Raw genomic sequence first — 24,739 nt, 5'->3', positions numbered from 1 at the left:
GCTCGATCTAAAAACAGTTTAGAAAAGTTTCAATGTATCGTTTAGACCTTTATTCTTGCCTCCTCGTTTATAAACGTCATAAAAGAGCAACCATTTCCAAAAAAAAAAAATCCACTGCTTTACAACCTTTGCACTATTGTGTTGCAGCGCAGTATGGATGGCATACAAAATGGTTAGTTCTGTGATATCCAGCAACTAAGAATAGCACGCTAACAATATGCAACAAGAGACAGCATGAAAGGTATGTCGACATAAAACAGGGGGGTGGTACTTGCCTGCTTAAGAACCTCTTCATTCTGTGGTTAGAACACTAAGAAGTCCTACATACAACATCGCTCACTAAATGCATGCTTACTCCCTTTGTGAGAGGGTTTTTACAAAGTCTCCCTCACTACTAAGACGTAAACTGTTTTACCACAGGAATCTTTATAGCTGTGACGAGAACTTCTAGGTACAATCGACTGCACTGGTGTTACAAAAAAAATGTCCCTAGGGCAGAGAGTGAGAACAAGCAGCACACGTTATGTGCTCCGGCGTTCTTACAGCATTATTAATCTTCCATGAAAGGAAAAATGCATGTGGTATTCATTCAGCCCAGACGTAGGCACTGCATTTGTGAATGCAAAATATATTTTTTTTAAACTCTACTGTGTAGCGACTGGAGAGAGGACGAAGAGAAAAGGTACCACGCATTAAGTCTATACATCGTTACTATAAATCTATAAACGGATGCCTGGTTTTCCTGAAAATGATCTAGAAATAGCTTCAGCTTGTTGTCATTTTTCTTACACAATGTTGGGGCGTTGTTCCAGGAGAGGAATGGATAGCACTAATAGTATCTCTTGCAGTGTTCCTGCTGTAACAACGCATTGGTTGCATGAGCACTAACAGTGGATGTGGTGCCTGTGACAGAGGCTGGATAAAGAGAAACTGGGTCTAAGGTCCTTAGAGCAGTTCCTCACTACCCACCAATGCCAGTTCCAAACACTGCAAGCTGTCCGGCTGCTTATCAGTGCCAGCTCCGCACAGCACTGTTGATTATTCATTTTTTAAACTTTTTTCTTTTAATTACGTAGCAAGAACCATACAATAAAATACTAAGTATCAGTAAATTATACAATTTTAAAAGCCCTTTCTAAAGAAATGTCTTGAGCTTAATCTCCACACATACAATTCACACAAAACACTTAAGTTAAACACTTGAGGCATATGTACCTGTATAAAAGAGAATGAAAAGAGTCGAGGAAAGACTCCAGCCTACAAAATTACAAGGTATATAAAAGTTACGATTGGTCTGCACAAGTGCCCAAAACCCTACAACATTTAGGAATGTCACTGTTGCAAATAAACATTTTCTGGCTTTCTATATGCTGGCTCTATTTGGTTGTCCAACTTGAGTTCGTCCCTCCCATTGTCCAAACCTTGATTACTGTATTCTTCCACAAAATCGCATTCTGTAAATAGGCCTTTAAAGCTTGTTCTCATCTTGTCACATTTGCAAGGACAGATGTCAAATGTCAGGCTCTCTCTTCCAGGGAGCTTTGTGCTGATTTTTCTTTCCTTGACTTCAAATTTTATGTGACAAACCTGCTGAGTACCCATGTACGAGGAGAGAGTGTAGGATATTTTGTTTCTAGCACACACACAAAAAAAATGACTTTGCTAATGTTTCAGAATATATCAAATTTAGTACAAATGAAGCACTTTTTGGAAACAAATATCTGAATATGATGAAAACACATCAATACACTAGGGCCCTCATTACGAGGCTGGTGGTATGACCACAACATTATGACTGTGTCGAACGCCGGACCGCCTAGGGATTACAACCCCTCTCTCCACTGACATTTACATGGCGGTTGCACCGCCATGTAATGCTGCGGAGGATGGGGTGCCAGGGGCCCCAGGGGGGCCCTCCTGGCCAGATCCATCACGCAATTGCGCGACGGGTGCTGGTGCTCCCAATGCACAACAGAATTACCGCCGGCCATATTACGAGCCGGTGTCAATGTTGTTGTGCATTTCCCACTGGGTCAGCAGGTGGAAACACAACCAGCAGGAAACTCATAAAGGGGCCAATGGGAAGGAGACCGCACTGGTCTTCTGAATGCGGGAGTTTGGCAGGTGGCCTTTTTCTGCCTGCCAAACTCATAACGAGGCCCTAGTTGTTCACATTTGCACACATTATCATTTGTGCGCAGTAAAATCGTTTTTCAGTGCAAATGTAAGGGTCATTTGAATTGAGAATGTGTTGTCTGTAATGTCAGTGAGCAACCACACCATGCATACCCCAGGCTACACCACTCCACTCTACTGTCTTCCACTCTATGTTACGCTACTCCATTCTACAACACTCCATTCCACTTTTTGACATGCCACTCCACTCTACGCCCCTCCATTCTAAGACACTCTGCAACATACCACCCCACTCTAATCTACACAACTCACTCCATGACACAACATGCCACTCCACTCTACGCCCCTCCACACCACTTACCCCACTCCAATCTACCCCACTGCACTCTATCCCAATCCACTCCACACCTATGTACCCCAATCTATCCCACCCAACTCCACTTTGCTACAATCTTTTCCACTCCAATCTATCCTACTCCACCTACCCTGCTTCACTCCAATCTACCCCACTCCACTCTAACCCACCCCAATCCAATCTATCCCATTTCACCCTACCCCACTTCAGTCTACCCCACTCTAACCCAATATACCACACTCCACTCTGATCTACCCCAATCCACTCTACTATGATCCAATCTAGCCCACTTCACTGCAATGCACTGCGCTCCTATCTCCATCACTCCACTCTTCTCCAATCTGGTCTACTCCACTCCAATCTGCCCCATGCCACTCAATCTACCCCAATCAACCATACCAAACTTCAATCTCCCTCATCAACCCCAACATACTGCACACCACTCAAATTTACCCCAATCTACCTCAATCTACCCCATCCCACTCTAATCCATCCAATCTACCCTATTGCTCCCCACTCCAGTGTACCTCATTCTAAACCACTCCAATCTACCTGACTCCAGTCCAATTTACCCCACTCCATCCCAATTTAACCCACTCCGCTCCCAACTCCACTGCAATCTATCCAGCTCCACTCCACTCTACCCCACTCCACCATAACCTACCCTACTCCAGTCTACCACAATCTGCCACACTCCAATCCACCCAGTTTATTCCAGTCTACTCCAATTCACACCACTCCATTCTACCACACCCCAACCGAAATCTATTCCACTCCACTTCAATCTACCACACTCCACTCAAATCTAACCCACTCCAATCTAACCCACTCCACCCCCATCTACTCCACCCCAATCTTCCCCACTCCAATCTACCCATCCCCTCCTCCCTCACCCCAATTTACTTCACCATAACACACCCCTTTTACTCTACTCCAATCTACCACTCTACCCCAATCTTCCCCACTGCAATCTACCCCACCCCAATATACCCCACTGCATTCTACTCCAATCCACCCCACTTCAATCTACCCCACTCCAAACATCCCTCTTCAATCTACCCCACTCCAATCTAACCCAATCTAACCCACTCCAACCTACCCCACTTTAATCTACCCAATCTACCCCACTCCCCCCTAATCTACCTCACTACACTTCATTCCTATCGACCCCACTGTCTCCCAACACTCCAATCTCGAATCCACTCCAATGTATCCAACTCCACTCCACCACACTCCACTCAAATCCACCCCACTCAACTGTTCCCCAATCTACCCACTCCAATCCACCCAATCTACCCCACTCCACTCCAATGTACCATACTCCATTCTACTACTCTACCCAGTCTACCACTCTTAACTCCATACTACCATATGCCACTCAAATCTACCCCACTCCAGTCCAATCTAACCCACTACACCCCGATCTACCCCACTCCAATCTACGCTACCCCTCTCCACCCCATACTACCCTACTCCAATCCACCCTATCCAATCTGTCCACTCCAATATAACTCACCCCAATCTACCCCAGTCTACTCCACTCCAGTCTACACCACTGCAACCCAATGCACCCCACACAACTCTTCAACTCCACTCCAGTCTACCCCACTATTTCACTCCAATCTGCAACACTTCACACAAACCTACCCTATCATAATCTATCAAATCTATCCCACTCCAATCTACCCGACTCCACCCTACTGTACCCACTCCACTCCCATCCTCTCCACTCACGTCTACCCCACTCCAGTCACCCCCACTCTACTCCAATCTATCCCAATCAACTGCACTCCATTTTTCCTCAATCTACCCCACTCCTCTCTACCTCAATAAATTCCACTCCAATGTACCCTACTACAATCTACCCCACTCCACCCAGTCTACTCCACTACACCCCAATCAACCCCATTTCAATCTGTCCCACTCTCCCATCCCAATCTACCCCAGTTCAATCTACTCCACTTCCTCACTCCAATGTACCCCACTTTAGTCTACCTCAGACTACTCCACTACAGTCTACCCCACTCCTCCAATCTACCCCACCCCACTCACATCAACCCCATGCCATCCCAATCTACCCCACCACTCAAATCTACCTAACTCCCACCAATCTCTCCCCCTCCATTCCAATCTACCCTACCACAATCCACCTGTCAACTCTTACCCAATCTACCCCACTCCAATCTACCCCAATAAATTCCACTCTATCCCAATCTACCCTGATAAACTCTACTGTTATTTACCCCAGACCAATTTACTCCACCCCAGTCTACCCAAATTCAATCTACCCCACACCAATCTACAATGCTTATCTACCCAAATACCCCACTCCAATCCAGCCCAATCAGATCTACCTCAATCTATGCCAATCTAATCCACTCTACCCCAGTCTACCCCACTCTAATCTAGCTCACCCCCACCTCAACACACACCATAATATTTAGCCATGCTGAATAGCAGACACAGTAGTGTACAACATGCCTGGAACACACTGCCAAAGCCAACAGCTCTCGAACAGGCCAGAAAGGCCTATTGGCTTTGCCAGGCTTATTTAGTGAGGGCTGCATTCCACTAGCCTTTTGAGGGTGACTCTGATATGTCACTGAGGGGCACAGCACTTTCCAAGGCACGAGTATGCGTGACTAGTAAAGGCTCAACCACCTCTTGGCCTGGCTCGAAATCATCTGGGGCCATTTAGCCAAGCGAACTGTGAGTGACTGATGTCTCCAGCACATTGTGTGAATTAAGAGAGAGGGGGGGAAAGACTGGAGAAAGAAACTGGAAAGGCTGAGGAAGAGACAGAGGGAAAGAAGATGTAAAGTGGTTAGAACAAGGCAGAACAGAGTGCAAGAAACAGGTAATAGCCTGCTTAAGGGACAGGTGAAGAGAAAAGAGAGAAAATTCCAGCCAGTCACAGCATGACAACAACTTTGCAGGTTCAACTTGCTTTTTGGCATTTAGAGCAAAGCTGGACCCTTGGCTAGGCTCTTTCCTCAAAATCTCAGGCATGTCCACCTCTGCTAGTGACTGGTTGCCCCAAACCTGTAGATCTTTCACAGTGTCATTTTCAAAAGATTTGAGTATTCCTTAATTTATATGCATCAGCCTGGCCTGTGACTGACTTTGTCCCAGATCTCCAAGTCATTCAACTACACTGGTCTGGCGATCCCCTTGATTAAAGAAGAAAATACGTATGGAAAAGGCAACCCGCACTCACAGCAAACTGCTCATCCACAAATATAGCCCTACAGCGGAGCCGTTGTTTAGGCTCCCATCCCACTTCCTCTGCAGGCCACTGGCTTCCTATATTTGGGTGAGATGGGGGGGTCTTTGAATGTAGTCATGGTGATAATAATAATAACAATATATTACTGTAGAATTTATGGAGCACCAGCTGTCAATTTTGCAGCTTTGCAGTTCTGAAAACAACCGTAGTCAATATTTCTGAACACAGTGGCACTCGGCTCTCTGGAGAGTTCATAAAGGGGAAACACGCCCCTTTCATTTCCTGTTTTTAATTTGTTTCCTGCTGTTGTGTGGGCTATAGCAGGCTTAGAAAAATCATAAACATTTTACTAGATCTGCAGGTTGCGTAACTTGAATAATCTACTCAACCTAACTGTAATGTACTTGAACCGTAAACAGGTCTCAAAGTGTGTGATCCTAGGCGAATCGTTTACAGAGTTGCCTTTTTCTTCATTCTCACATATGACTGCACCTTCAAATATGTGAGCTCAGCATTTCTGCAGTACAAAAAAAACCTCTTTTGTTTGATTAACTAGACTAACGTTTACTGCATGTACCACAAGAATGTAGCCAACATATGTGGACATATGATCCATGACCTGCTTTTAGTTTACTAATAGCATTGCCATCAGAGCAGGAACGTTTCTTCAGTTCAAACACTCACTTTTAATACATATATTACTAAACCATGATGTGGTAGCATACTGTCATATACATACAGTAAATTACCAAGAAGTGTCCAAAAAATCTTTCCACTAACTTACAGCTTTACTGATAAAACTATATAGTGTATTCATCTGTGAAAATTGGGTTTCAGAAACGTATCCTTTGCACATCAACACTTAAAGTATTCTGATGTTCCTTATAAAAAATTGTATTCATCAAACAGAAATACAAAAAATGGGCTTTCACAACTACTGAAATATATTTTGAAATGTTTGTACAGTTGACTTAGTCATTTAAATGTTGTGTGTTAGGAAATGCCTGACAGCCCATAGCCTGTTATTTCACACTCTAAACAGCAGGTCAAACAGTTCACCTTACAAACATCCTGGAACTCTGCATCGGGAAGGAAAATTGATTGTAAGGCAAACTGACTTTTGAATCCTGTATGTGAAAACAGAGCAAATGTGGCATACAAGAACATTATTTGAAGGCATCTTTTATTGCTCCTCCACTTTCTGACTGAACAGAACACCTGTTCTTTGTCAACTCAACAGAAGGGGCGAGTAAGTCTTAAAAATAGCTCGACTTGATGAAATATGACTCACCATGGCGAGTGGTCCAGTACAAATTTTCGAGCCCTTGTAGGAGGCTGGCCTGGCTTGTAGTGGGTACCAAGGGGTACTTACACTCTGTACCAGGTCCAGTTATCCCTTATTAGTGTAGAAGAGGTGTTTCTAGCAGCTTAGGCTGATAGAAGGTAGCTATAGCAGAGCAGCTTAGGCTGAACTAGGAGACATGCAAAGCTCCTACTATACCACTGGTGTCATATGCACAATATCATAAGAAAACACAATACACAGATATACTAAAAATAAAGGTACTTTATTTTTATGACAATATGCCAAAAGTATCTCAGTGAGTACCCTCAGTATGAGGATGCCAAATATACACAAGATATATGTACACAATACCAAAAATATGCAGTAATAGCAAAAGAAAGTAATGCAAGCAGTGTAAAGTTACAATAGATTGCAATAGGAGCACATAGGTATAGGGGCAACACAAACCATATACTCCAAACGTGGAATGCGAACCACGAATGGACCCCAAACCTATGTGGGCTTGTAGAGGGTCGCTGGGACTGTAAGAAAACAGTGAGGGTTAGAATAATAGCCCACCCCAAGACCCTGTAAGGTAGGTGTAAAGTGCACCTACAACCCCCACAGAGAACAGAAGTCGTGATAGGGGGATTCTGCAAGGAAGACCAACACCAGCAATGCAACAACAGTGGGTTTCCGGACCTGAGTACCTGTAAGACAAGGGGACCAAGTCCAAGAGTCGCGACAGTGTTGAGAGTGGACAGTTGCCCAGGAAATGCCAGCTGAGGGTGCAAGGAAGCAGCCACCGGATGGAAGAAGCTTTGGGTTCTGCAAGAACGAAGAGGACTAGGAACTTCCCCTTTGGAGGATGGATGTCCCACATCGTGAAGAAGCTTGCAAAGGTGTTCCCATGCAGAAAGACCGCAAACAAGCCTTGCTAGCTGCAAGGGTCGCGGCTAGGATTTTTGGATACTGCTGTGGCCCAGGAGGGACCAGGATGTCGCCACTTGGATGAGGAGACAGAGGGGGCACCCAGCAAGTCAGGGAGCCTTCACAGAAGCAGGCAGCACCTGCAGAAGTACCAGAACAGGCACTTAGAAGAGGAGTGAACTGGAGTTCACCCGAAGTCAGAAAAGGGAGTCCCACAATGCCGGAGGACACCTCAGAAGGTTGTGCACTGCAGGTTAGAGTGTTAGGGACCCAGGCTTGGCTGTGCACGAAGGAAATCCTGGAAGAGTGCACAGGAGCCAGAGCAGCTGCAAATCATGCGGTACCCAGCAATGCAGTCTAACGTGGGGAGGCAAGGACTTACCTCCACCAAACTTGGACTGAAGAGTCACTGGACTGTGGGAGCCTCTTGGACAGAGTTGCTGAGTTCCAGGGACCACGCTCGTCGTGCTGAGAGGCGACCCAGAGGACCGGTGATGCAGTCTTTTGTTGCCTGCGGTTGCAGGGGGAAGATTCCGTCGACCCACGGGAGATTTCTTCAGAGCTCCTGGTGCAAGAAGGAGGCAGGCTACCCCCAGATAATGCACCACCAGGAAACAGGCGAGAAAGCCGGCAGGATGAAGCGATACAAGGTTGCAGTAGTCGTCTTTGCTTCTTTGTTGCGGTTTTGCAGGCGTCCTGAGCAGTCAGCGATCGATCCTTTGGCAGAAGGTGAAGAGGGAGATGCAGAGGAACTCTGGTGAGCTCTTGCATTCGGTATCTGAAGAATTCCCCAAAGCACAGACCCTAAATAGCCAGAAAAGGAGGTTTGGCTACCTAGGAAGGAGGATAGGCTAGTAACACAGGTAAGAGCCTATCAGAAGGAGTCTCTGACGTCACCTGCTGGCCCTGGCCACTCAGAGCAGTCCAGTGTGCCAGCACACCTCTGAATCCAAGATGGCAAAGGTCCGGGGCACGCTGCAGGAGCTCTGGGCACCTCCCCTGGGAGGTGCAGGTCAGGGGAGTGGTCACTCCCCTTTCCTTTGTCCAGTTTCGCGCCAGAGCAGGGCTGGGGGATCCCTGAACCGGTGTAGACTTGCTTATGCAGAGATGGGCACCATCTGTGCCCATCAAAGCATTTCCAGAGGCTGGGGGAGGCTACTCCTCCCCAGCCCTGACACCTTTTTCCAAAGGGAAAGGGTGTAACACCCTCTCTCTGAGGAAGTCCTTTGTTCTGCCTTCCTGGGCCAGGCCTGGCTGGACCCCAGGAGGGCAGAAACCTGTCTGAGGGGTTGGCAGCAGCTGCAGTGAAACCCCGGGAAAGGTAGTTTGGCAGTACCCGGGTCTGTGCTAGAGACTCGGGGGATCATGGAATTGTCTCCCCAATGCCAGAATGGCATTGGGGTGACAATTCCATGATCTTAGACATGTTACATGGCCATGTTCAGAGTTACCATTGGGACGCTATACATAGGTAGTGACCTATGTATAGTGCACGCGTGAAATGGTGTCCCCGCACTCACAAAGTCCGGGGAATTTGCCCTGAACGATCTGGGGGCACCTTGGCTAGTGCAAGGGTGCCCACACACAAAGTAACTTTGCACACAACCTTCACTAGGTGAAGGTTAGACATATAGGTGACTTATAAGTTACTTAGGTGCAGTGGTAAATGGCTGTGAAATAACGTGGACGTTATTTCACTCAGGCTGCAGTGGCAGGCCTGTATAAGAATTGTCAGAGCTCCCTATGGGTGGCAAAAGAAATGCTGCAGCCCATAGGGATCTCCTGGAACCCCAATACCCTGGGTACCTCAGTACCATATACTAGGGAATTATAAGGGTGTTCCAGTATGCCAATGTGAATTGGTGAAATTGGTCACTAGCCTGTTAGTGACAATTTGGAAAGCAGAGAGAGCATAACCACTGAGGTTCTGGTTAGCAGAGCCTCAGTGAGACAGTTAGTCATCACACAGGGAACACATACAGGGCACACTTATGAGCACTGGGGCCCTGGCTGGCAGGGTCCCAGTGACACATGCACTAAAACAACATATATACAGTGAAATATGGGGGTAACATGCCAGGCAAGATGGTACTTTCCTACACAACCCCCCCCCCCCCCAAACGAAGGACAATAAGACTAGCCATGACCTGATGAGTCTTCATTGTCTAAGTGGAAATATCTGGAGAGTCCATCTGCATTGGAGTGGGTACTCCCAGGTCTATGTTCCACTGTATAGTCCATTCCCTGTAGAGATATGGACCACTTCAACAATTTAGGGTTTTCACCTTTCATTTGTTTTAGCCAAAGTAGAGGTTTGTGGCCTGTCTGAACAATGAAGTGAGTGCCAAACAGGTATGGCCTCCACTTCTTCAGTGCCCAGACCACAGCAAAGGCCTCCCTATCTATGGCAGACCAACGCTTTTCTCTAGGGGTCAACCTCCTTCTGATAAAAGCAACAGGTTGATCCTGGCCCTCACATTTAAGTTGTGATAAGACTGCCCCTACCCCTAATTCAGAGGCATCAGTTTGAACAATGAATTTCTTGGAGTAACATGGGCTTTTTAGGACAGGTGCAGTGCACATGGCCTGTTTGAGCTCCTCAAAAGCTTTCTGACAGCTAGCTGTCCACAATACCTTTTTAGGCATCTTCTTGGAAGTGAGATCATTAAGTGGGGCTGCTATGGAGCCATAATTTTTAATGAATCTCCTGTAATACCCAGTGAGGCCTAGGAAGGCTCTCACCTGGGTCTGTGTTGTAGGGGGAACCCAATCCATGATTGTCTGGATTTTCCCCTGAAGTGGTGCAATCTGTTCTCCACCTACCAGGTGTCCCAGATAAACCACTTTCCCCTACCCTATCTGGCACTTTGAAGCCTTGATAGTGAGGCCTGCCTTTTGCAGGGCCTCTAAAAATCTTTCCACAGGTGGACCAGGTGATCATCCCAGGTGGAGCTAAAGACAACTATATCGTCCAGATATGCTGCACTAAAAGCCTCCAACCCTTGCAGGACTGTATTCACCAACCTCTGAAAAGTGGCAGGTGCATTTTTCAAACCAAAGGGCATTACTGTGAATTGGTAGTGCCCTCCAATGTCGAAAATGCAGTTTTTGCTTTAGCATCCTCTGATAACCTGATCTGCCAATACCCTGCAGTCAAATCAAAGGTGCTTAGATACTTGGCAGATGCCAGTGTATCTATGAGCTCATCTGCCCTGGGTATAGGGTGAGCATCAGTTTTTGTTACCTGGTTGAGACCTCTGTAATCTACACAAAACCTCATCTCCCTTTTTCAATCTTTGGAGTGAGGCTTTGGTACAAGCACCACAGGAGAGGCCCATGGGCTTTCAGAATGTTCAACCACTCCTAGTTCAAGCATTTTCTGAACCTCTTGTTTTATGCAGTCCCTGACATGGTCAGGCTGCCTATAGATTTTACTTTTGACAGGCATACTGTCTCCAGTATCTATTGTGTGCTCACACCAAGATGTGGTGCCTGGCACAGTTGAAAAGAGTTCAGAAAACTAACCTAGGAGATTTATGCAGTTGTCTTTCTGCTCAGCAGTAAGACAGTCTGCCAAAACTACACCTTCCACTAGAGCATCCTGTTCTGTGGAAGAGAAGAGATCAGGGAGAGGGTCACTCTCTTCTTCCTGTCCTTTATCTGTTGCCATGAGCAGGGTGAGATCAGCCCTGTCATAGTAGGGTTTTAGGCGATTGACATGGAGCACCCAAAGGGGACTCCTGGCAGTGCTCAGGTCAACCAAATCGGTGACCTCTCCCTTCATTTCAACAATGAGATGGGGTCCACTCCATTTGTCTTGGAGTGCTCTTGGGGCCACAGGCTCCAATACCCACACCTTCTGTCCTGGTTGGTACTGAATCAGAACAGCCTTCTGGTCATGCCGTTGCTTTTGGAGCTCTTGGCTGGCCTGAAGGTTTTTACTGGCCTTTTTCATGTACTCAGCCATTCTGGATCTTAGGCCGAGTACATAGTCCAGTATGTCTTGCTTGGGAGCTTTTAAAGGTTGTTCCCAACCCTCCTTCACAAGTGTTAGGGGACCTCTTACAGGGTGTCCAAATAAGAGTTCAAAGGGGCTAAAGCCCACTCCTTTCTGGGGTACCTCCCTGTAAGCAAAAAGGAGGCAAGGTAACAGGACATCCCATCTCCTCCCGAGTTTTTCAGGGAGTCCCATTATCATTCCTTTGAGAGTTTTATTAAACCTCTCTACCAGTCCATTTGTTTGTGGATGATAAGGTGTGGTGAATTTGTATGTTACACCACATTCCTTCCACATGGCCTTCAAGTATGCAGACATAAAGTTACTACCCCTGTCTGATACAACCTCTTTTGGGAAGCCCACCCTGGAAAATATTCCCAGGAGGGCTTTTGCCACTGCAGGAGCTGTAGTGGTCCTTAGAGGAATAGCTTCAGGATATCTTGTGGCATGGTCCACTACCACCAAGATAAACCTATTGCCTGAAGCCGTAGGTGGGTCAAGGGGGCCAACTATGTCAACCCTTGCCCTTTCAAAGGGAACCCCAACCACAGGCAGTGGAATAAGGGGAGCCTTTGGAGTGCCACCAGTCTTGCCACTGGCTTGGCAGGTCACGCAAGACTTACAAAAATCTTTTGTGTCCTCTGACATCCTAGGCCAGTGAAACAGGGGGACAAGCCTTTCCCATGTTTTAATCTGACCCAAATGTCCAGCCAAGGGAATGTTGTGTGCCAGAGTTAGGAGGAACTCTCTGTACTGCAGGGGAATGACCAATCTCCTGGCTGCTCCAGGTTTTGGGTCCCTTGCCTCTGTGTACAAGAGGCTGTCCTCCCAGTAAACTCTACGTGAGTCACTGACATCCCCATTTTGCTGTTTGACAGCTTGCTGTCTGAGATCCTCTAATGTGGGACAGGATTGCTGTGCCACACTCAGCTCCTCCCTGGCAGGCCCCCCTCCACCCAAAAGCTCAGCAGTGTCTGCTGCCAGCTCCTCTGGTGAAGGTCCTGCACAGGGGGGAAATTCTTCTTCCTCAGAAGTTGAATCATCTGTAGAGGAAGGGATAGTGGGTAGGGATTTACCCTTACTAACCCTAGCTTTAGGGAGCACTTGGTCCATTGTTCCAGTATCCAAGTCACCCTGTCCTTTTTGCTTTTTGGCCTGAGCCCTTGTCAAAGCAAATATATGCCCAGGAATGCCCAGCATTGCTGCATGAGCCTCCAACTCCACTTCTGCCCAAGCTGATGTCTCTAAATCATTTCCTAGTAGACGGTCTACAGGTAAATCTGAAGCAACCACAACTTTCTTTGGACCAGTAATCTCCCCTCCCCCCAGTTGAGATTCACAACAGCCATGGGGTGGCTAAGAGTGTTGTTATGAGCGTCTGTCACTTGGTACTGGTGACCAAGTAGGTGTTGTTCAGAGTGTACCAGTTTCTCTATTACCATGGTAACACTGGCACCTGTGTCCCTGTAGGCCTGAACCTCAACAACATTGATTAGGGGAAGTTGCTTGTACGTATCCATATTAAGGGGACAAGCAACCAAGGTGGCCAAATCAATGGCACCTTCAGAGACTAGCACAGCCTCTGTGGTCTCCCTAACAAGACCAACCCCAACTAAATTACCAAAAGTGAGCCCAGATACTCCCTTGGATTGGCTATTAGTAGGTTTGCTCCCACCACCACTGCTATTACTAGGGGCACTAGAGGTTGCAGTAGGGGTTGTGGTAGTGGGAGGCTTGGTCCTTTTCTTTGGACAACTGGTATCAGTTGTCCAATGGCCTTTTACTTTACATAAATAGCACCATGTTTTTATTACTTGATTAGAAGAGGATTTGGACCCACCACCCCCACCAGAGCGTTTTTGTGGGCCTAATGAAGACTCATTTTTAGATTTGTCCCCACCCTTGTCTGAAGACTTACCATCCTTCTTCTTGCCATCCTTGTCACCCCCTGTATGAACTTTTCTGTTCACTCTTGTTCTGACCCATTTGTCTGCCTTCTTTCCCAATTCTTGGGGAGAGGTCAGATCTGAGTCCACTAGATATTGGTGTAACAAATCAGACACACAGTTATTAAGAATATGCTCTCTCAAGATTAGATTGTACAGGCTTTCATAGTCAGAAACTTTACTGCCATGTAACCACCCCTCCAAGGCCTTCACTGAATAGTCAACAAAGTCTACCCAGTCTTGTGAGGACTCTTTTCTGGTTTCTCTGAACTTAATCCTGTATTGTTCAGTGGTTAAGCCAAATCCATCCAAGAGTGCATTCTTCACAACTGTAAAACTATTGGCATCACTTTCTCTAACAGTAAGGAGCCTATCCCTACCCTTTCCACTGAAAGATAGCCATAGGATAGCAGCCAACTGCCTTTGAGGGACCCCCTGTACCATACAGGCCCTCTCAAGTCCAGCAAACCACTTGTTAATGCCATCCCCCTCCTTGTAAGGGGGAACTATCTTGTGCAGATTCCTGGAATCATGCTCTTTAACAGGATTACTATCAGGAATACTGCTGCTGCCACCATGGGGTCCTAACCCCAACCTCTGTCTCTCCTCCTCTAAGTCTAGGGATTCCCTGTCTAGAGCCAGCTGTTGCTGTTCAAGCTTCAGCCTGGTCTCTTCCACTCTCAACTTATTGAGTTCCCTTTCTAACATTTTGTCATCAGGGTGTGTGGGTTGGGAGTGTTTTGACACAGAAGAAATATTGGGATGAGCAGAGGGAGACCTGTCCCTAACAGTTGGCACTCTAACAACCTGGCCTTCAGGAACAAAAACACCCCTACTATGCTGGGAGTTTATATTACTACCAGCAATGCTAGGTGGTCTGCTAAGGGGCAGATTAGGAGGAGGACCCTGTACCACTCTCTCAATGGGTTCCCCTGAGTCAGAGTGTGAGCTATCTGTCAACTTTTCAGATGAGGTGCCACCCTGGGCCTTTCATTCTCAAGAAGCATATTAGACAGAAATTCTCTAGTAGGGTTCTTTCCTACCACTAAACCTCTATCAATGCAGAGACTCCTTAGGCTCTTAAAGTTAAGGTGGTCATAAGTTGTATTGACCATATTATGAGGAGTTCCTGTACCAGACATGATAGAAGAAGGTTTAGAGACAGATAAAAAGAGAGAAAAAGTTTCAGGACTTTTTAAAGAAAAGAAAAAAAAACTTTTTCAACTTTTTGAAACTTTTAGAAAGTTTTGAAGTAATTTTCAGCACTTAGCAGATAGTGTAAGAGAAGAAAAGCAAAACTTTTTGGTTAGGTGTACATACACTGAACTTGTTTTGTATATTATTCTCTTATAAAAAGTACACAATAACAAAGTGGTAAGTAGTTGCAAGTACTTATCCCACCGCTGCACAACCAATGTAGGAGGCTGGCCGGGCTTGTAGTGGGTACCAAGGGGTACCTACACTCTGTACCAGGTCCAGTTATCCCTTATTAGTGTAGAAGAGGTGTTTCTAGCAGCTTAGGCTGATAGAAGGTAGCTATAGCAGAGCAGCTTAGGCTGAACTAGGAGACATGCAAAGCTCCTACTATACCACTGGTGTCATATGCACAATATCATAAGAAAACACAATACACAGATATACTAAAAATAAACGTACTTTATTTTTATGACAATATGCCAAACGTATCTCAGTGAGTACCCTCAGTATGACGATGAGAAATATACACAGGATATATGTACACAATACCAAAAATATGCAGTAATAGCAAAAAGGAAGTAATGCAAGCAGTGTAAAGTTACAATAGATTGCAATAGGAGCACATAGGTATAGGGGCAACACAAACCATATACTCCAAACGTGGAATGCGAACCACGAATGGACCCCAAACCTATGTGGGCTTGTAGAGGGTCGCTGGGACTGTAAGAAAACAGTGAGGGTTAGAAAAATAGCCCACCCCAAGACCCTGTAAGGTAGGTGTAAAGTGCACCTACAACCCCCAGAGAGCACAGAAGTCGTGATAGGGGGATTCTGCAAGGAAGACCAACACCAGCAATGCAACAACAGTGGATTTCCGGACCTGAGTACCTGTAAGACAAGGGGACCAAGTCCAAGAGTTGCGACGGTGTCGAGAGTGGGCAGATGCCCAGGAAATGCCAGCTGAGGGTGCAAGGAAGCTGCCACCGGATGGAAGAAGCTTTGTGTTCTGCAAGAACGAAGAGGACTAGGAACTTCCCATTTGGAGGATGGATGTCCCACGTCGTGAGGATGTTTGCAGAGGTGCTACCACGCAGAAAGACCGCAAACAAGCCTTGCTAGCTGAAAGGGTCGCGGTTAGGATTTTTGGATGCTGCTGTGGCCCAGGGGGGACCAGGATGTTGCCACTTGGATGAGGAGACAGAGGGGGCGCCCAGCAAGTCAGGGAGCCCTCACAGAAGCGGGCAGCACCCACAGAAGTACCGGAACAGGCACTTAGAAGAGGAGTGAACTGGAGTCCACCCGAAGTCAGAAAAGGGAGTCCCACGATGCAGGAGGACAACTCAGAAGTTTGTGCACTGCAGGTTAGAGTGTCGGGGACCCAGGCTTGGCTGTGCATGAAGGAAATCCTGGAAGAGTGCACAGGAGCCGGAGCAGCTGAAAATCACGCGGTACCCAGCAATGCAGTCTAGCGTGGGGAGGCAAGGACTTACCTCCACCAAACTTGGACTGAAGAGTCACTGACTGTGGGAGTCACTTGGACAGAGTTGCTGAGTTCCAGGGACCACGCTCGTCGTGCGTAAAGGGGACCCAGAGGACCAGTGATGCAGTCTTTTGTTGCCTGCGGTTGCAGGGGAAAGATTCCGTCGACCCACTGGAGATTTCTTCAGAGCTCCTGGTGCAAGAAGGAGCCAGGCTACCCCCAGAGCATGCACCACCAGGAAACAGGCGAGAAAGCCGGCAGGATGAAGCGATACAAGGTTGCAGTAGTCGTCTTTGCTACTTTGTTGCGGTTTTGCAGGCGTCCTCAGCAGTCAGTGGTCGATCCTTTGGCAGAAGGTGAAGAGGGAGATGCAGAGGAACTCTGGTGAGCTCTTGCATTCCGTATCTGAAGAATTCCCCAAAGCACAGACCCTAAATAGCCAGAAAAGGAGGTTTGGCTACCTAGGAAGGAGGACAGGCTAGTAACACAGGTAAGAGCCTATCAGAAGGAGTCTCTGACGTCACCTGCTGGCCCTGGCCACTCAGAGCAGTCCAGTGTGCCAGCACACCTCTGAATCCAAGATGGCAGAGGTCTGGGGCACGCTGGAGGAGCTCTGGACACCTCTCCTGGGAGGTGCAGGTCATGGGAGTGGTCACTCCCCTTTCCTTTGTCCAGTTTCGGGCCAGAGCAGGGCTGGGGGATCCCTGAACCGGTGTAGACTGGCTTATGCAGAGATGGGCACCATCTGTGCCCATCAAAGCATTTCCAGAGGCTACTCCTCCCCAGCCCTGACACCTTTTTCCAAAGGGATAGGGTGTAACACCCTCTCTCTGAGGAAGTCCTTTGTTCTGCCTTCCTGGGCCACGCCTGGCTGGACCCCAGGAGGGCAGAAACCTGTCTGAGGGGTTGGCAGCAGCAGCAGCTGCAGTGAAACCCCGGGAAAGGCAGTTTGGCAGTACCCGGGTCTGTGCTAGAGTCTCGGGGGATCATGGAATTGTCTCTGGGCATTGGGGTGACAATTCCATGATCTTAGACATGTTACAAGGCCATGTTCGGAGTTACCATTGTGACGCTATACATATGTCGTGACCTATGTATAGTGCACGCGTGAAATGGTGTCCCCACACTCACAAAGTCCGGGGAATTTGCCCTGAACGATGTGGGGGCATCTTGGCTAGTGCCAGGGTGCCCACACAGTAAGTAACTTTGCACCCAACCTTCACTAGGTGAAGGTTAGACATATAGGTGACTTATAAGTTACTTAAGTGCAGTGGTAAATGGCTGTGAAATAACGTGGATGTTATTTCAATCAGGCTGCAGTGGTAGGCCTGTGTAAGAATTGTCAGAGCTCCCTATGGGTGGCAAAAGAAATGCTGCAGCCCATAGGGATCTCCTGGAACCCCAATACCCTGGGTACCTCAGTACCATATACTACGGAATTATAAGGGTGTTCCAGTATGCCAATGTGAATTGGTGAAATTGGTCACTAGCCTGTTAGCGACAATTTGGAAAGCAGAGAGAGCATAACCACTGAGGTTCTGGTTAGCAGAGCCTCAGTGAGACAGTTAGTCATCACACAGGGAACACATACAGTGCACACTTATGAGCACTGGGGCCCTGGCTGGCAGGGTCCCAGTGACACATACACTAAAACAACATATATACAGTGAAATATGGGGGTAACATGCCAGGCAAGATGGTACTTTCCTACAGCCCTGTTTAGGGTAGCTCTGTGGCGACTCTGGTTTCTGGAGAGGGGCATGAAGCCCGAGCTCCCCCTTATCCTGAGCCAGTTGGATCCAGCGGGAGATTTCAGATCTTTGTCTATGACGCACTGGGGAATTATGACAAGATAATTCAATTTCCTTGGCATCCGACAGTTATCATTACAAAAACTTGTAGAACCCTCTGATAGTCGAAAAGGGCATCCTGGCCCCAAGTACTGTCCGTTAAGGAAGAGAAACAAAAAAGAAAGCATACGCAACAGATTAGGATTGTTAGAAATCCATGTTTTCAGCCCTTTCTTTAAAACAATAAGGAAGCAGGGCTCTTACCAAAAATCAGCAGGCAGCTTATTCCAGTGTTTGAGAGGCAAGTAAGAAAGACTACGACCGCCACCATGGCTGTGAAAGATGAAAATAAAGTTGCATTTGTCGAACGCATATTGTGCTGAGGGCAGTAAGGTTGAATTTTTTTCAGAGATACTTGGGACCAAAACTACTGAGAATTCAGTTAACCAAACACAATGTCTTGAAAAGGTTTCTCTTAGGAATCGAGGGCCAATATAGAACTCTGTGAATCTTCCTGGATAAATTCATTACCAGTTTGGTTGCCCCATTTTTTAATCATTTGTAGTTTTGCATGTAAAACAGCAGAGATGCCCACATAGAGAGTTAGCATTATCTAACCATGGCACTATGAAAACTTGGATGCTGGATTCAGATGACTCGATGGGGAGAATCTTAAAGTTCTTTCTCGTCATTTTTAGGATGTAAAAACGTATTATACTTGCTGGGTCATGGACATACCTTGTTCCAAGATGATACCCATGCTCCTCACCTAGGGCACAAGTATGGGAGCTGCTATAAATTCAGAAGACCGCCAGTCTCTGGACCAGAGATGAGCTTGTTTTCTTAGCAAAAGCACTTCAGTCTTATCGGAGTTAAGATCAATACAGTTGGAATGCATCTACAAGGCACCTACTCACACAGGCTATAAAGTTTAGCTTGAGAGTCAGAAACAGTTAGAGATGGTAACAATAATTTGATGTGAGATGATTTGAAAGCCAAAAGAATGCACTAACTTGGACAAAGCAAGTACATATACATTGATTAGTGTGCCGCTTAAAGAAGATCCCTGCAGCACCCCCCATTCCATAGGGACTGACACCGAAGTAAAAGGTGCAAGAGACAAACTTGTGACCTGTTTGAGAAGAAAGAAGCCAACCATCTGAAAGTTACTGACAGACCTTGATTCTAGACAGGCATTCAAGTAAGATGTGATGGGACACTATGACAAATACAGCCAAAAAGTCTAAAACAGTGGTTCCCAACCTTTTGATTTCTGTGGACCCCCACTTTAACATTAGTGGAACACAGGGACCCCCACTGAATCATCATTGGAATCTGGGGACCCCCGCCTGAGTCATTACTTGAAGCTGGGGAACTAATTTGTCAATATTTGTTAATATTTTGTCATTTTCTAAGCAGTCGCGGACCCCCTGAAGTGGCTTTGCGGACCCCCAGGGGTCCCCGGACCACAGGTTGGGAACCACTGGGCTAAAAGGTAGGTTCATGGGTGGAGTCTCACCTCAGCACTCTCAGGTCAACTATCATAGCTTGAAATACACTATGGGCCTTACTATGACACCGCCAGGGTCATGGTCGCGGTTGTACCACCGCCAAAGTGGCGGTCCGACCATGACATTATGACTGTGGTGGAGCCAGCAGGGTCCAACCACTGACATCGCAAGGCTGCCGCCAACCTGCAGCCTGGCGGTCCTGGCAGTTCTAATCTGCCAGGGCAGCGCTGCCTGCCCTGGGGATTACGAGTCCCCATCCGCCAGCCTTTTCATGGTGGGGGACTCGGGCCCCATCGCACATTACACTGCCCACATTACGGGCAGTGCGACAGGTGCTGCATGTTAACGCCCTGCTGTGAACTCCTAATAGGGCCGGCAGGGTTCAGGCTGCGCAGGCAGCCTGATGGCAGCAAGAGTTTGGCAGGCAACCTCTACCACCCGCCAAACTAATAATGAGGCCCTAAAACAGCAGATTAAGTATTCAGGGTGTTCCCATCCTCTCACAAATTACATCTCTCCCTCTTAATCTTTGATTCCTTCGGCAAAAGGTTTGGGATGTAGAGTTGTTAGCGACTACGGACAGCACGTTGTTCACAGATTCATGTTTAGGTTTGAGGAAGAGGGAGTTTGGTGGTGGATGCTCTTTTAGGCCATGAGTCTCCCTATCAGACGTATCATCTTCTTCCTCTGTTGTCCTCTAGTTTGAGGGTGGTTAAAAGAGTTTGGCATGAGGGACATACGTCAAATATTGACAGGTATCCTGTCCACCTTATTTAGAGTGTGTTCTCTTGTATACTCATTGATGGATGTCCCGCCAGCCCTAATTACTGCACTCTAAATAGAGCAGCCTTTGGCAGATGCCCCTCATCCACTAAACTCTAAATAGCCCCACTAGCCTCCCTGGTTCAATTGCTTCTTCTTTCCAGGCCTCCTGGAGACCCTCTAAGGCAGATTCTCGTGACCATCACTGTTCCTATTTTTAATCTTGGTGGCAAGGGAGAGGGCTCTTATCTAAAGATTGTGAGGACCAGTTCATTCTAAATTTTTGACAGGAATGATTCAATAAGGGTCTATCAGTCTTGACAGTAAGTCTTTACTGTGCAATGGTTAACATTTTACTAGATCCACAGGGAGAACCAGGAGCCTTTCAACCTGCTGGATCACAACTTTACCTCTTAATACTCTTGTTCCAGCATGTGACCTACCTCTTATGTTAGCCTTTCTACTAAAGCTTTTGTTTCTGCCATTAAGGGGATGTTTACAATATTTATCCCGAAATGCAATTACTTCAGTTTGCAGGCTTGGTAAACTGGGATTCCATCGCTCCAGAACTCTCTACCTGAGGTTTCTTTTTGCATAGCGTGTTTGACCCCTAGGCTGCTGCCCAAGGTGAGCTCCCCAAACATCAGAAGCAATCCATTGGTTTGCCTTTTTTTCCTTTCACATGTTTCAGGGGTGTAGACACTTGAATTTTCTAAGAGTATGCACATTTAACTCTCTTCTTCTTCAATCCTTCACAATAGTGAAGTCCTGCTTATTACTTTTGGGAAGGAAAGAAGTCCGATGAAGGCCTCCTCCTCCACCTTGACTAGATGGCTGGATACTGGAAGCATCCACAATTACTATAATAGAGAGCTCGGCTCTACCTCCTTTGGCCAGGGATGTACGAGGATAACAGCATTCTGGGCTTAGGTTAGTCAGAGGTACGGGGGCGGCAGGCTGGTACAGATTTTCTCCTTAGTATCTGCAGAGCTGCCATTCATTGACTGCAAGTTAAAGGTAGCCAATTACCCTTATCAAAGGGTCTGTGCCACCCAATGTGTGTCGCTTTCATTTAGTCACTTCAATTAGTCACTTGGTCAGTTTAAAATACAAGCATCATCTTCTGCTGAAATCTGCAAACTTTACAGCAGATGGTAGACTATGCAAAAAGTGTTGTAAATCCGTAAGTACATATACCTTTTTTGCTGCAGAACTACATAGTACCAGTGGCCCTGTTAGAAAATAATCCAAACATTTATCCACTGAGATATCTCACTGAATGTATGTTCCTCACTCCTGGGTAGTTCCCTGAAACCTGCCCCTCTATTGCACCCCTATACACATATCAACATTTTCAGTGCACACTAGGGCTGCTGCTGTTGGTGTTAATGTATACTGAACAGTTTCGATTGAAGGGGCATCTTATTAATTTAACTTCAATATGCAGTACTTGGATCAAGTGAGGACCATTGAATTTCAGTTCCGGCAGCTATTTTTGTTCAGGAATTGTGTCACAGGCAGGCCCAGGCAATTTGATCTGTGTTCTAGTGCGGTTTACTGACCCCATGAAACGTGGAACAAACATTCCCTCCCCCTCATTATAAGTGGCCTCTTAATTCTGATGGGGTTGTTATAAGGAGCTGACAACCATATCTGAATTATGAGATCTACGGCGCTTCCGTTCCGCAGATCTGTTTACTGTTACACATGGGGTCACCAAATCACTGTGTGAAAGTCCAGAGGAAATGAGAAAGTACCAGGGGAATCTGACCATAAATGCAGATTCTCAAAGTAATTCCTCATTTCTAAGGAGACGTTCAGGGTCTAATTTATAATTGATTTTATTCTCACCACTCCTTATTTACGAATACATCCAGTATCAGTAATTCCAGAACTGGGAAAAACGAGCCTTGTTTCTGGGCTACTCATAATCAGGGCCATTGTATGCTGTGCAGTGCAATAATGAAGCCTGCAAAGGTGGTGCATGATCTAGCTCCAAGTGCCCCACCTCCCAGAAGCAAAGTAGTACTTTGTGTCCAAGTTGAAGCCTCGCCGACAGGGGGTCTGAAAACAAACTCAACCAAGATAAAGACAGTCACAAGTCTTTGTAGGCTCAGCAACGAATAAATGAAAACAAAGATGGATTTTGTTTGTCATTTCACTACTTGGCAAGAGACAAACTAGAGGAGGGTAAACCACAGAAAGTTCAAGTCAGTCACCAGATGCCTGGCTCTGGCTCAGCTTGAGGTCCTCTTGGCCCATGGATCCAAAACGTGACAACCTTTTATGTGGCTTCTAGCTAGCAACCATTCCCTCACCTCATGCAACAAGAATTAAAAACAAACATTAACCTTTGTTGTCAAACGAGAGAGAAAGCAGTACTCATCTAGTGGCTGAACTGCGCAATGTGAAAATAGAAAACCCTTGTTCAATCCAGGTTTCCACGCTTCCAAGGCACAATTGTTTCAATGGGCTTCCTTTTTTCATTATCACATAAGACTCCACCTTCAAATGTTAGTTCAGAGTGGGTGCTGTACAAAAACCTCTTATATTTGATATAATAGACTATAATGCTGATATATGTACAATAAGAATCATTGCCACATGTACCTTGTACATGCCACTTAATACGGTGATATAATCTAACGTAAAGTTTGTTCACAGGTTAAAGAAATACTCCTTTCTGAATTTTGAAGAAAATAGATCATATTTTACATGATGCTTGTTGCATGATTTACACGCCAACCATGTTCATGGTTCAGCTCATGCACTGGCTCTTAGATCCAAGACAGACTCTTGGCTCAGCTTTCCTGTAAATTTCTTGGCTCGCCCCACCTCTGAGATAAACTAATACATGAAAGGGTCTATAACTTCCTAAAGCTCTGTATAAATGCCGACTAATATGTATTACTTTTTACATGCAGAGATTTGCAGCAGACGCATAACCTACTCAGCTACAGGACAAGGATTGAAACTAGTGACGTCACACTACTTTGCAATTAACACGCTGAGCTGACATGCTAGGATATAAACAAATGGCACGCAAGCAGCGGACCGAGCTCTGTAGCAAGCCCATCAACTATCCTCTTCCACCAAGGAGATGCTGTGATAAAGCGAAAGCTCGAGGATGTGAACGAAGGGGGAGAAAAGGAGCGTGACGAGTGAGCTTCTTGAAAACATTCCTGAAACCCTTGCTGGTGCCCCACCACTGACAAATAACTTCTAACGACCACCACTTCACACCCACTTCCCCCACAGCTCTCCACTCCTTCCCCGACCTGGGTTTCTCCACAGGGAGCAGTCCTTCTTCTGTTCTGCTCTCCATGCCTGGGTTCTGCTCAGCCTCCTCCGCTTCCTGCTGCAGCCTCTCCCCTTTACACGCAGAGCCTGGGCTGGCTCTGCTGCATTATCCCGCCTCCCCTAACAGCGGAGGCCAACCCTCGAGCCTGCAGACTCCCCTCCCAGCAACACGGCTGCCGGGGGCTGCATACTTACCCTCTAAGCACAGACCTCGCCACCAGGTCGCACACTCCCTTTTCCGGCAGCTCATCCCCAGGCCGGCGCACTCCTCCCCCATGGTGTACTCTCCCCCAAACTTTGTTCCCTGGGAGCGAGTCTTTTCTTTTCTTCTTAGGCTGCGCAATAGAGTACATGATGGGCCAAACGTGAACTGCTAGAGAACGAGGACTGCTTAATGTGTAAATAGTAATTTGGCCCATGGCTTTTCCAGGCTATGACACTGGAAGGGCAAAGTTGTCATACTCTGCCTTCCTTGCACCCACCTCCTTGTGGCTGCACTCAGTACCTTTAAAAATAATTTGTAAAAGCGGGTAAACACCAGGGGAAAATATGCTGAACGCGACTATGAAGGGCGAAAGAATATGCACGGGATTTGCTCTTCCGTGTATTGTGTTGTAATTGTGTCTCGAGAGCGACAGGGGCTGGAGCGGCAGCTTATTTCTATAAAATAACGGTAAAGTTCCAGGTCAAGGTCACGTACCAGGTCAAGGTCACGTACCGGAGCAAGGTCACCTGCAACGATGAACGCCAGCTGATTAGGAAAATGAAGTGACATACAGACAAACTCCCTCAGGCAGTGCCGTAAACCGCCCCCCCCCCCCCTG

At 46.8% G+C, this 24,739-nt stretch overlaps 1 protein-coding gene across 1 annotated transcript in view; it reads right to left on the bottom strand.

Annotated features, from left to right (window-relative positions):
• The window catches only part of ENGASE (endo-beta-N-acetylglucosaminidase), a 234,143-nt gene extending 210,150 nt beyond the window's left edge, over positions 1–23,993 (bottom strand). Inside the window, exon 1 of the mRNA XM_069199685.1 lies at positions 23,894–23,993. Coding sequence (XP_069055786.1) covers positions 23,894–23,940 — 47 coding nt within the window. The 5' untranslated portion in view covers positions 23,941–23,993. The remainder of the gene's footprint in view (positions 1–23,893) is intronic.
• Positions 23,994–24,739: the final 746 nt, after the last annotated feature.

The sequence above is a fragment of the Pleurodeles waltl genome, chromosome 7 (assembly GCF_031143425.1).
Source record: "Pleurodeles waltl isolate 20211129_DDA chromosome 7, aPleWal1.hap1.20221129, whole genome shotgun sequence".
Taxonomy (NCBI): Eukaryota; Metazoa; Chordata; class Amphibia; order Caudata; family Salamandridae; genus Pleurodeles; species Pleurodeles waltl.
The sequence above is the reverse complement of the archived record's forward strand: the minus strand, read 5'-3'. Positions and strand labels throughout refer to the sequence as shown.